We start from the raw sequence: 13927 nt of genomic DNA, 5'->3' as shown, positions 1-13927 counted from the left end.
GCTGTACACTGTTTGTATGACGGTATTACGTCCACCCTGTCGTTTGATAACCCATAACGTGACTGAACACTATGGCTAGCGGGCAGAGAGAGCGTGCGCTCTTTTATGTGATTGGCAGCAATTACAGTGCTCCATTGAGTGAGTATCGCTGACTGAAAGGTCTGAGAGCCCCGATGCCATTAAATGGTTTAAACAAGGTAATAATGAAATTAGAGAACACGGGCAAACTTAGTGTGGCACGTGGAAGTCGATGGCGTCCTATGTTGGTGGAAATTGTTGACGCGGTTGCTTTTGCTGTAACTACTAAGCAGCACGTTCCCCGAGTAGTACTAACACTCGTGCAGTATCACGACAATTGTCCATCCCATGGTAAACAATAAGGACGGGTTTGCGGTTTATTTTACACCCTTACCCGTACAAGATCCATACGGTGCAGCAAGGAAAACCTCGTGATCCGCAGCAAGGTTTTGAATTTGATCTTCGGTTTCTGGCACGTATTGAAATTGATGTCATGTGGCCAGACAACATTCTATAGAGTGAGACATAATCTGCACTATAGGATACAGAGAATAAACAGAAACGCTGAATTTGGCCTACTGTTAAACTGCATGTTGTGCACGAAGAGCCATTGCACTCACCGTATATGACTGTGTGGTGTGGATTCACGAGCACCTTTATTCTTGGTCTGTTGTTCTTTTAAGAGAATACACAGAGCTTACATGTCAAGTGGATCGTGACGTCTGCACTTTATCGAGAGTTCATTGTACAGTACGTGATTCCTGCTTTGGAAGAGAGCAACTATGTGGAAATACCTGTTTTCGTGCAAGATGGGGATAACACCTGATGTCGCTCGCCCAGTGGAGATCTACTTAATGAAACCTTCCACGAACGTTTATCTCCAGAGCTTTTCCAGATGTGTGCCCTGCAAGATCAACTGATCTGAATCAATGTGACTTTTGACTCTGGGGATGTGTAAAGGAATGCGTTTACCAGGAACACGTTCGGCGTCTACCAGATCTGAAGACCAGTATACAAGAACAGGTTGCTCAGATTCCCCCGGATCTGCTGTGAGGAACAGTTGATCAGGTCGTTTTACGGATGTAGCATCTCGTCGATGTCACCAGCGCTCATACTGAACAAATCATTTAATAATATAATCAACATAATGCATTCCTCATTTGTTTGACTTTCTCTGCCCACGTCCAGTTCCTACGTATGGAAATATTTATGTACGTCTTTCTTGCATTCACAGCGCCAGATTTGCATGTGGTGACAGAAACTAAAACTATTTTTTGTTTTGTTTTAGTGTAATTCGGTTCCGCTTTAACGCCTTAGAATATCAACCAAATATCGCTAAGCTACGACAATTACCGCCCACACTGGACCTCTGTGAATAGCTACACTTACACTTTAATTATAACCACCCTGTGCGAATGTAGGGTCCTCATACAGGCAGCCCCAGTCGGCCGTGCCCTCACTGGCTACGGGAGGGCATTGTCCAGTAAGCGGACATATACCCATATCCACAGTCACGATCACCATGCATAATATACGATTTATTCGTTTCGTCTGATTATATGCTTCTAATTTTTAAGAGGCACAGTTATTGACGAAGCGTGGTATTCGTAACATTTTTGTTACAACTTCAAACAGATACACAGTACAGTTTGTTAGTATATGTCTTAAGGGGTCAGTGCCACATGTCTCGTAGAACTGGAAAAGTATTATTTAAGAAAAAAACACGATATGAGTTGAGAGAAGTTTTAATGGAGACTCCACAGCTGTACTCAAGACTATATTCTCATAGTACTAGAGAAACAAACTTCAACATCGTCGTAGGAACATAGCAAATTTGCTACTTTCCAGATGCTCATTTGAGGTTTCTTCCAAATAAATGGTCGATAAAATCCATGCTCTCTATGACAGAACAACGCCACGTCAAAATAGACGACACTGTCAAGTTGGCAGACATCTCGTGTAAACGTGCAAATAATATCCTCAGTGAAGTATAAAAATTTGAAGAACCTGAGTGAGCGTTAAGTACCGTGTTGTTTTGACCTCTGGTAAAAAATGGCTCACCAGAGAACGCTCCAAAAGCATTTTGAAGCATATCTGAACGATTTGTTCCTTAGATACGTGGCAGCGGACGAAACGTGGCCGGCCGCGGTGGTCTAGCGGTTCTAGGCGCTCAGTCCGGAACAACGGGACTGCTACGGTCGCAGGTTCGAATCCTGCCTCGGGCATGGATATGTGTGATGTCCTTAGGTTAGTTAGGTTTAAGTAGTTCTAAGTTCTAGGGGACTGATGACCACAGATGTTAAGTCCCATAGTGCTCAGAGCCGTTTTGAACGAAACGTGGTTTCACTGTTACGGTCTAAAGACAAAACTGCCGTCGACACATTGGGGTGGTGGGAACGGTTTGTTGATAGCAAACATGAGGGCCACTGCTCGTTGGAACTCACGGGGTGTATCAATGGCTTAACAAGAGTACTTGGCAAAAAGTAAAATCGCGTGCTTACTGCAGGACAATCCACCTGATAAATCGTCGTGCGTTTACGAGAAAACTGAACGTGTTGGACTTGGAAATAATTTTCCTCTCAGATTATTCGTGTGACTTAATTTCCTGTCAACTTTTCTGTTTCTTAACTTCAGGATGGCTCCATATGAATAAATTTTGGTCGAGCACAGTGGTTATTTCTGACACAAACGAATTTTATGTTAAATTTAAAAAAAACACTTGCTTTTTGTGAAAATTAAAATGTTGCAATCAGTCTGAACCAGATGTATTTTGCGAATGTTCAAGATGTTGAGAGATATTCTTTTTTTTAGTGTCATTTTCTATGTTGCTTATATCATTTATCACTACATGTTCGTAATTAACTTCCCACGTAAAGCGATATTTTGAGACACCTTTAACGCTTCTAAAACTCATCGCAAGCTAATGTCTTAACTGGAAAGCACTTTTTAGGCCTATATAATACAAAATTCCTTGTATTCACAGAGTGTGTGTGGCTAAATCATGATGCTGGAAGTTTTAAAATGTTTCTGTCTTTCCCTGGCGTGTCCAACGCGTTTTCTAAGTTGTTTCAAGCAGCAACAGAATTGTGAAGTTGTTGCTTCACTAAAAGTATTTAGTAAAGAGGAAAACTAGTGGAGAGAGTTACCCTTAACATACTACAAAACCTGGATAAAATAACTTCGCCTTTGTTTTTCATATCTTCTTTAATAAACGTTTTATTGAGTGTTAACCAAACGAATGGAATCCTAATTGAAAAAAAGAGAATTTAAGTTTGCGTTTTGTAATTGAAACTGCATTTTCTTATAAGTGTATTTCTCCACACGAGAGATATTCAAATGTACAGTCCAAATTACTGTATTTCTATAACTGTAAAACAGTTCTCCGTTGTCTCACGAAAATTTTTGTCTTTGCAGTTTCGGGTGCCACGTCAAAATTCTCAAAACGTTTTTCTACAGGTTGGTCTCCACTTTGTTAGCATGACGTAGGAGATGTAGGGTTTCCCAATTGGAAATTGTGTTTTCGATATTAGCACGTCATTTTCTAACAAAATCTCAGCTTGTATTTCACTCGTAAATACAAACTAAACTTGCTTATTTCGAAGAAAGCTGAAATCTAAGCAGATTTAAATGTTTCGTTTGTCCTCGTTTGTGACCAACATAAAAGTCATAGTTTCATTAGGTGGAATTCTCGGAAGTTACACTGGAGCTGTCTAGCTTCCAGTAGGGAAACCCTAAGATGAATTATGCAAATGCAGAAAGCTTGGTTACTTCGCCCCATTTTAATTTGTAGGTCATTCCTAGCATGTTTCCTCTTTAATTAGTAAAAAGATATTTGCTTGTGCTATCAGCTGTATCGCTTGTGGCAGCTTTTTTCCGTTTCTTAAAATTGTTGTTCAGCCTGTAATAGTTCACTTTCTTCTCAGATTTTGTTCCAATAATATTCGTAGTGAATGAATAAGTCAACTCCATGTTCCATTAGTCTTGTTATGCATGTTCTTCAGGTTATGCTGGAATTCGTTACATTTATTCCCTGACAAATACTAGAGCACTTGCTATTTGCTCGTAACAGTTCCTTTACTACTTTTATGAACGTATTTTATCTGTTGCATTGAACTTTTCAGTTTTTAAATTTCATACAAATATTTGTTCAGCTATATTTATTTGTAGATCTTTAGGAGAAATTTTCCTAACGATGTTGTGAAATTGATACAAATAGATGATAACTGTCTTTGCAGTGGCGTGTACTCTATCTTAGATGGTTCATATGGCTTAAATAAATGATAGATAACAGTGTAGTTCTTATGTTGTATTCGTTCAGCGTAGTCAGGGGTGCAATAAGTAATTCGGAATGCCGTAACCTTGTTTACAGATGTCGAGGCGTGTAATACGGTACAGTATAGATTTGGGTTTACTTAGAAAAAGATACTTTCATTGTCGTTTTGGTGATCTATGTCGTATTTACTGTCACACAACCATATAAATATTGCACTGTCGGATACAACTCATCTGGTTGTCATAACACCTTATCCATTTTCACAGTCTTTATAACCTTGAATTTTTTGTCGTCGTAGTACTTTTATGCGATAAATACGGAAGTAAAATTCGGGATGTCATGTACTTTCAACTATTTCCCGCCTCGAGTTTCTGTGACAATTTTTCGACTTTGCAGCTAAATTGTGTTATGGAGCAGAAGCATTTTTGTGACGTACCTCTTCCCAGTTTTCCAGTGTTCGTGGCGCTCCTTAATTCAGCGCGAAAGCAGGGGTGCTCATGAAGAGCTGCAAGGCAGCTATGTTCAGCGGGTTGTTGTATTACAAAATTGTAGGCGTAGTAACTGAGTTCTCTAAGGTATGCTGCGTATGACTTACAGTAATAAGTGGTTGATTTTTATTACATAGGCAATAGGCTGTGATATACAGCATGATTATGTGCCTAACGTTCCATATTTATAGATTCTAATGATGTTTCCAGTATTAGGAGACGAAGCTTACGCACAGAACATGCCATAGACCAAAGATAATGTTCATGTAATAAAAACCAACAAGGAAACAAATTAAACTTCCTGACATATTAAAACGGTGTGCCGAACCAGGCTTAGGACCTGGAACCTTTGTCTTTCCCGGGCAAGTACTCTACCAACTTAGCTATCCGAGCTGGACTCACGACCTGTCCTTACAGCTTTACTTCCGCCGGTACCTTATCTCCTATCTTCGAAACTTCACGGAAGTTCCCCTGACTAGCTTGCAGGACTAACACTCCTGGAAAAAACGATATAGCGGAGACATGGTTTAGTCGCAGCCTGGGAGATTGTTTTCAGAATGAAATTTCACTCTCCAGCGGATGGTGCTCTGATTCCCCAGACTATGGCTGAGCCATGTATCCTCAATCCTTTCTCCTAGGATTGTTGGTCCAGAAAGTTAGGCAGGAGAACTTCTGTGAAGTTTAGAAGTAAAGCTGTGAGGATGGGTCTTGAGACGTGGTCAGATAGCTCTGTTAGTAGACGAAGGTCCCAGGTTCGAGTTCGGGTTCGGCACACAATTTTAATTTGCACACTCCGTAGCATAATGAAAAGTTCAGTCGGAGAAGGATGCAAATGCCAACCGCGAAAGCCTTCATAACTAACACTGTGTTTCTAATACGTATTCTATATGCATCAACAACAATACGATGCTGATGTACTCAAACCTGGAAATCGATCATAAGAGAAGTTGGGCTGATTCGTTAAGTGACGAAAGTAGTCAACAGTATATCGATTTTCATACTAGTCGGGCTCAAACTATACCGCGTTTTAATGTGGTCCACTTTTGCTTGTGTTTGCCTATATTTTGATTCCGCTGCTGATGCAACATTATATCACTGAAGAATTGCCATTACAAAGCACTTATGGTTTGCTCTGGCGCCATAATACCCATGCGACCGAATGTCCTTGTGATACAGGTAAGGGAATCCGAACTTCAGTATTACATTGTGAACTTATTAACAAAATGAGCAATTTTTACGGAAGGTAAAGTCGTAGGGAATATTCAAGAACTAACTTCCATGAGTTTCATTGCAAAATATGGGCTGAACAGGTATCTGCTGCAACTCGTAGCGGTGTTTGCACCTACAAGTCCTCATGCCACTAGAAGCTGATCAGCCTGCAGCCTATACTTCTTTGATGCCGTCCACCAGTACACCATCTTTGAGCTATTAATCTCGTTAGACATTTTTTTTAAGGACAGAGACAGCAGCAATAGGTTAGATATCGTATGATCTGAATGGAGAAACGTCATTTCCATACATATTGATGTGAAGAGTGGCGAAGAGGGTTTGTGGAAGCACTCACTGGGATCCTATTAAAAAAAAGAAAAAAAAACAGCTATCCTTCAGGGTCTTCAGTATGCTTACAAACAAGTGGTTCAAATGGTTCAAATGGCTCTGAGCACTATGGGACTCAACTGCTGAGGTCATTAGTCCCCTAGAACTTAGAACTAGTTAAACCTAACTAACCTAAGGACATCACACACATCCATGTCCGAGGCAGGATTCGAACCTGCGACCGTAGCGGTCTCTCGGTTCCAGACTGCAGCGCGAGAACCGCGCGGCCACTTCGGCCGGCTACAAACAAGTGGAGGAGCCAAAAAATATATTACTGGATAGAGACCAGCGTTTGCTCTCCTGAGGCACCTATCGTTGCTGCGCAACTGTTAACGTAAGGTCACTCTCTTGGATAAAGACACACAGCGGCGATAAGGAAACCGAAATTGTAGATGGCTTGACTAAGGAGGCCACCTTGAGTTGTAGAAAGAAATTATCGTGGAAACCTACCTACCGATATCCCACAAAGACTAACAGCTTCACAAGGGAATTGTAAAACAAGGAATATCGGCTGTCCTCTAGAAGCGGCGGAGGGAATACACACAACTATACCCTTAACTACAAATGTGTCAGTGGTATGGCAAGTGTCGATCTACAAGGAGCTTCAGGGCCACTGCCACACGCCTCGGCTTCAGCAATATTTGCACCACATCAAGTCTTACAGCGACCTCTCTATCTCTCCTTAGTGTGTGTGTGTGTGTGTGTGTGTGTGTGTGTGTGTGTGTGTGTGTGTGTGATTACGAAGAGAACACGAAGCGCATATCTTCCTCCGTTGCATCACTCGCCGTGAATACACAAATGCCTGTCGCGAGACTTGCTGAAACAAATCTGTTCCTTGATGACTTGAATAATTTCGTTACTATCGCAGAAGAATACAGGATGTTGATATTCTTGCACATGGGTTGAGGTAACTTGGACCTCGACTACTGATATAACGCCGCTAGTGAAGCATATAAAATTTTGTGCTAAATTATTAAAATATTGTAAGTTTTTTATTTGACTGTATTATAAGTCATTAATGCAACTGTACTTCTTCTAGTAAATATTCTCAGATACAACAAATACTTGTTCGTCCTTGTCCTATACCAATTAGTGTCGATTCTTTACGAATTGAGGCACTGAGAACCATAAGGGCCCAAAACACAGAAACAAAGTTTTGAGAGTAATGGATGTTTTGTGAAAATCGTGTAAATCATATTTATAGACAAACGACAAGTTTCATAAGTCCTAACTGTATTTCAACGAAGTCTCAAGATCTTATAATTCAAATAAAAAATAATGTACCTATTTTTTGTTATGAAATATTAATTAATAATTAATATTATATTTATTAACAATGCTAATTCACGAAATTTTCATGTACGGGCTAGAGTCAGTAGTGTAATTTGGCAATTATGAAGTTTATAATAAATGCGAAATTTTAATCAGAACATAAAGATCACTTACTAAATGCACCACCCACACAGTTTTCATAATTTCGTTATACACGTTTGTGGCCTGAGGATCAGATAAAACTATCGATACACATCTAACTGTGAAGTGTTATTATTACGTGTAAGATATTGACAACAAAATATGCTGCCGACAAAAGATAAAAATTGAACAGTGCAAGGCAAAAAAATTATGCTTCGTGCTTTAGGCTCATGTGGAAATAAATATCCGAGAAATTGGTGAGATAGCTTTTCGTGAATGTTCATATATATAGTGTGAGGTTACAGATACTGAAAAGGCTGGTCCACCACACGATCACGTCAGGAGCATGCATATAAGCTACAGTCTCAAAATCAGCGACAGTGTGCTTTAGGCCCTTATGGTTCCCAGCGCCTTAATTAATTCTCAATTCACGTGGAGAGAGATTCTTCAGGAACGAATCCCTGCCCTCTTCCTGTCCACGTGACAACGTGTGGGGGCTTGACCTCATACTGAATACTCGAAGTCAGAAACAATATGCGTCTCTCATGTCATATGTTTCTTTTTACAGCTGATTTCATTCTCCCCAAATGAGGGCGGGGATTGGGAGGGAACATGCTGACAGCTGCATATTGCTCCTCTTCAACCTAATAACATTAAAAAATAGCCAATTAAAGGCACAAGAAATAAAATGTCGCGGTTAAATACAATAAAAGAATTTTCATTTCGGTAGTATTACTATAAGAAAGCAGAGATGGCGATGGTTGGTGCTGTGGTGCAGAAGAAAATACTGGTTCGACCGTGGAGGTCATCTTTGAATAAATGTCGTAAGGGTAAGAAAGGAGAATGGTTAAAGATGAATTGCTATGATCTGGGAACGAAGGCGTGGAATGGTACTGATTCACAGAGGGACAGCTGTGGATTAGGACTGGAAGGAGAGAGGGTGGGTTTCTGATGGTCAACAGGCTGGGAAAAATTATTAGAGAGTTGATCTAAGAAGGGAATGTTTGGGCTATGGCTGTGGTTGTTAGCATGAGTGAAGATCAGCACAGAGTTCTGTGTATGAAAGAGGGAGTCTGTTACTCCTTGCGATGGAATTTAGAAGAGGTGCATGTGGAGAGAGGAGGGAATATTCTATTATAGGCGTGAAAGGAGCACGAGATTATTGAGGACTGGGAAGACAATGGGATTTACTCCTTAAGATTATTGGGTGATTTGTGAAGATCTGAGGAATGGGTGTAGGAGGATGAGTGTGAGAAAGGGTAAGATGCATACGGAAGGCGAGATGTAGAGCGTGCCATTGCAGGAATTGTGTAGAGTGGTAAACTTTAGGGGCTGCAGAGATCTACGCTACATAGGTGAAAGTAAGGATGTTTGATATAAAGGTTTTGCCGGTATAGAGGATGGAGTAAGAATGTAATCCACATGCACGGCTGTTACTTGTTTTAGCAGTATTACTCTAATGCGTGATTGTTGTTGATTAATTAGTAGACTGGGACATCAAGATAGTTTGAAGTCGAGCGTTAACCTGTCGGTGAGATGGATAGGAGGGCTATAAATGGTGAGGTGGAAATTATGGAGACAGAAAATAAATTTAGGGCGTTGTATGAATATTGTCTGGATTTTGACGGAGTTGATTTTGGGGTACTGGAGATTAAAGTGATGTTATTGAGACGGACCTGGGGGAATCGTTGAGAAGCCATGAGAGTTGGGTGTAGAGCAAAGAAGGCATGTTGTCAGCTTACTGGAGCATATGGACAGGGATAGGTGCTGTGGTGCATCAGCTATGTGGAAGAGAGAGGGGAGTGGGGACAGAACCGATCGTTGACTCACTCCTGCGAATGGATGGAGGATATTCCGAATTCCTATCAGCATTTTGTTGTAGGGGAAACCAGGGCAAGTTGGCGAGCGGGGGGTCTAAGTTGGCTGTGCTAGGTAGCGTCATCACACGGATGCTGCTAACTCTTCACTCGATGAGGCACTAAAACCTCGCACAGTGAAACCACTGCTGTCAGCTGTGTGTGCCTAGGGTAATTGTCGTGTACAGTGACTGACGTCGTATGATTTACTAGACATTCAACATAGGGTCTTGTGGAATAACTAGTAAGACATTTGGTTATTTTTTATTAAATATGACTAAACAGACAATATGCGTTTCACAGACAATATTCATCCATGATTTATTCTTATTAATCGTACTCCAAATAGCAAACTCTTTCAACATAGCCGACTGCGCCGCTTATTCCAAAGCAGCTACAGTCGGTAATGCAGTTAATGGGTTCTGTTAATGCTGTTAATAGGTTCAAAGAACGTGGCATCGAATCTTATGATCCCCTTGTCTGTAGTGGGCTTCATTTGGCTGCGCAAAAATCGCAGATTGTGTTCTTCTTACGGATAATGCTGAAACTTAGAATGCTTCTCTTCCGACCGCAGCTCGTAAAGGTCAGCCCACAGAAAGTCCCAATTATTCCATTGATGGACATCAGGCAAAGCATAATGAAATACCAGTACCCTGAAAAATGCTGCTCCTAATAACCCAAAACCTTTGCGAGCTATTTTCCGTTGTGGATCATTGACTTAAGAAAGGTCATGTGCGAAAACAAGGAAAAGTCACAGCACGCAAATTGCAAGTGTTTTAAGAACCTCACTTTTAAAACCGATGTTGGTTGATAAGGGAACACGAATGATGGAATAAGAACATTTGAAACGTCAAGTAAAATTTTCGAAGAAAGTACAGCACAGCGTCCAGCATATGATAAGATTTACGTTGATCCGCCAACAGAAGATAGAAGAGAATGTTGTCAGTGCGATGAATGGTGGGATGAGAGAAGCTCATATTTTGAAGGAGAAAATTTGTGTCTCAATTTTATTGATGAAAAACATTGAGCTAGAGCTATAATTATTTCGAACACAACAATCGTTTCATTAAATTCTGTTCAGTAAGAGATACATCTTCCTCATCTTCTTCTTTTTCCTGGTCTTATTCCGTACCTTCACAGGGTCGGCATGTTATTTTGGATTTGACTTTGTTGATGGTAAAGGGTGGCCGGATGTCTTTCCTGTCGCCACCCCTTACTCCCCCTCCCCAAGGCGGAACTTGTGTACCCGACCTGTCTGTGTTTAGTGTTAATGCAAGTGAAAGTGTGAAGATGTGTTCAGAAAGTTAGCTGGCCGTGTAAACGAGGCGGGACGTAGGTATCAGGCCAATATTCACCTAGTCGGTTGTGGGAAACCGCCTAAAGGCCACATCGACACAGCGGTCCTCGTCGTTAATCCGCCGAGCGAATACGATCCGCGATTGGCGCAATTTCTTGAATACCGAAAATACCGTTCTCACGCGAACTTCTATGCGGACAGGTTCAGAGAAAAAACAAGTAATAATGTTTACTTAACCAATGTATTGTCTTATACATCACAAGGATAAAAATTTGTTCATCTTTCATCAGTATTGTCAACTTGCCCTGTTATCAAAGACATATACATCCTATTAGCTTTTAAAATTGGCAACAAGGAAAAAAAATCTACTCAACTCAGTACAATATAAGCCATCCCGGTTGGCCCTGCGGTCTAACGCACGGCTTTGCAGGTGGGAAGGAGCGCCAGGTCCCCGGCACGAATCCGCCCGGCGGATTTGTGTCGAGGTCCAGTCAACCGGCCAGTCTGTGGGTGGTTTTCAGGCGGTTTTCCAACTGCCTCGGCGAATGCGGGCTGGTTCCCCTTATTCCACCTCAGTTATACTATATCGGCGATTGCTGCGCAAACAAGTTCTCCACGTACGCGTACACCACCATTACTCTACCACGCAAACATAGGGGTTACACTCCTCTGGTATGAGACGTTCCCTGGGGTGGTCCACCGGGGGCCAAACCGCACCATAACCCTGGGTTCGGTGTGGGGGGCGGAGGGATGAAGTGGACTGCGGCAGTCGTCGTGGGGTTGTGGACCACTGCGCCTGCGGCGGGAACGGAGCCTCTCATTCGTTTCTAGGTCCCCGGTTAACGTACAATACAATACAATATAATACAAGTACAATATAATAAGGGGCTAGTTGTTTTTAACGTGTGCAAAGAAAACCAAACTGTCTTCGTAAATGAATTTATAAAAGGAAATGGTTAATTACTAACATCGTCAACTTGCTTGGATCTCCCGTGAATATAATACGAGGAACTTTCCATAGTTAAACAGACACATTTATGTGTATTTTTGCAAAATGATACCTTTACTACTTCTAAACAGAATCCTCATGAGTATTAATACATTTGTCGCAATGATGAACTAGATTTTCTTTATACCTGAGACAAAGATGTCTGTCTCGTTGTTTGGGCAAGTTTCTGACAAATTCTTTGACTTCCTCGTTATTGTAACCTCCCCACCGTAATTTAAAAGAGAATATTTAATAGAAATGGGAGCCAAACGTAACCTCCCTAGCAATTGAATTTAATGACAATAAAAATAAGAATCGCAATCTGACTCTGGTGTAAGCTCCCACAAAAAATATAATAAAAGATAATTCAGTGCTAATGGAACTTCAGTGACAATGAAAATTCAATTAAACCGAAATATCGGTCTTTGGCCCTGTGCAAAAAATCATGATTAATTTCTTACCTCATTCGAAACTGCATGTCAAATTTCTGCTCTTATTGTTGGCCACGGCTTGGAGGAAATGCATTGCAAATATTTTTTTTTTTTTGAAATTTAACTGAAACTTTTCTTTAAAGGAAATGGAAGGAGATCGTTAGTTCAATTAAAAGGTTCTTTTGTAAAAATTGCTTTGAAATCAAAATTATTATTGGGGCGATTATTGAACAAATTAGTTACAGTTAATTTACATTATTAGCTGAGCGCATTTAAAAATAATATACCTCGTCCTGTATCTTGACCAGAATGCCATGTCGACGCTCGCCGACTCCTCACACACAACTGCACTGCACGACTACTACTAACCGACTACTACCGACGACTACTGACAGAGTACTGGACGCAACTGAACTGAGCTACTGCTACCGACAGAGTATACTGCACGACGACTACTAACCGACTACTTGACGCAACTGAACTGAGCTACTGCTACCGACAGAGTACTGCTCGCAACACTCGCGCGGTCAAGCGCAGACTAACCACGATAAAAGGCTCTCTGGTCAAAGATTTTATCATGCCTCACCATCGCTGCTACGTTACATACGTGTTTCATAGTCCTCCACTGGGGGGGGCAAAAATTTGGCAGCGATGGTGAGTCATTTGGACTTGCCATCGCAAGAAATTTTTACAATTTACAGAATATTCAAATGTAGTACATAAATTAAATGTGGTGCACACGCACCAAGTACAAAATATATCAGACAAAGACAAAATGTGAGTACAAAACATAGTAGCAAATCAGAAAAATGTATATACAAATTATTTTACAGATAACAGAGTGCATACGCACTGAAAAAATTCTTTAGCATTTTCAGAACAAATAAACAGAATGGCAGAAAATCGTGTTGACAAGTGACATGAGTGTACTTAATGAACATATCAGGAAATCATAAAAGGTATACAGAATGAGTACAAATCATATTGAAAAATGAGAAAAGTGCACAGGCACTGAAGTTCAGTAGAAAACATATTAACACATAATCTAAGTGCACATGCACTGTAGTTCAGAACATATCATCAAAATAAAAATGTATATACAATATAAAAGACAAGAGTGCACATATACTGTACTTCAGAACAAATCGAAAAAATGTCTTTAGCATTTTCACAACAAATAAACATAATGGCAAAAAATCATGTCGACAAGTGCCATAAGTGTACTCGCACTGGAGTTCAACGAATCGAAAAAAAATGTATAACCCATGAACATAAATGATGTTAGCAAAAAATGATTTTCATTATTAGGATAGGAAAGGGAAGGATTGCATCATGGTTGTAGCACTTTAGATTGCACACAGCTGTTCTGAAAGTCCATATCTTTCCACAGAAGTACAACACCAAGTGACACAATTTGAAGTTCTTTTCCCATCAGAATTTATCAGCGTAGCCAAGACACTGAACTGTCGTAGTAATGTTCCATGTTTTCATTTTGGCAGTACACTAGGTACACCAAACAGTGTGACCATGATAACGTCTTCATCACTCACGGTGGTGGACAGCATGT

The 13927-nt window shown here is 40.7% G+C and overlaps 1 protein-coding gene across 1 annotated transcript in view; it reads left to right on the top strand.

Moving 5' to 3' along the window:
* The window catches only part of LOC124775701 (kinesin-like protein KIF19), a 471390-nt gene that overhangs the window by 354856 nt on the left and 102607 nt on the right, over window positions 1-13927 (top strand). The window contains exon 7 of the mRNA XM_047250529.1: window positions 3433-3474. Coding sequence (XP_047106485.1) covers window positions 3433-3474 — 42 coding nt within the window. The remainder of the gene's footprint in view (window positions 1-3432; window positions 3475-13927) is intronic.

Source organism: Schistocerca piceifrons, chromosome 2, assembly GCF_021461385.2.
Source record: "Schistocerca piceifrons isolate TAMUIC-IGC-003096 chromosome 2, iqSchPice1.1, whole genome shotgun sequence".
Lineage (NCBI taxonomy): Eukaryota > Metazoa > Arthropoda > Insecta > Orthoptera > Acrididae > Schistocerca > Schistocerca piceifrons.
Note: the sequence above shows the minus strand (reverse complement) of the source record. Positions and strands in the feature narration are given on the sequence as shown.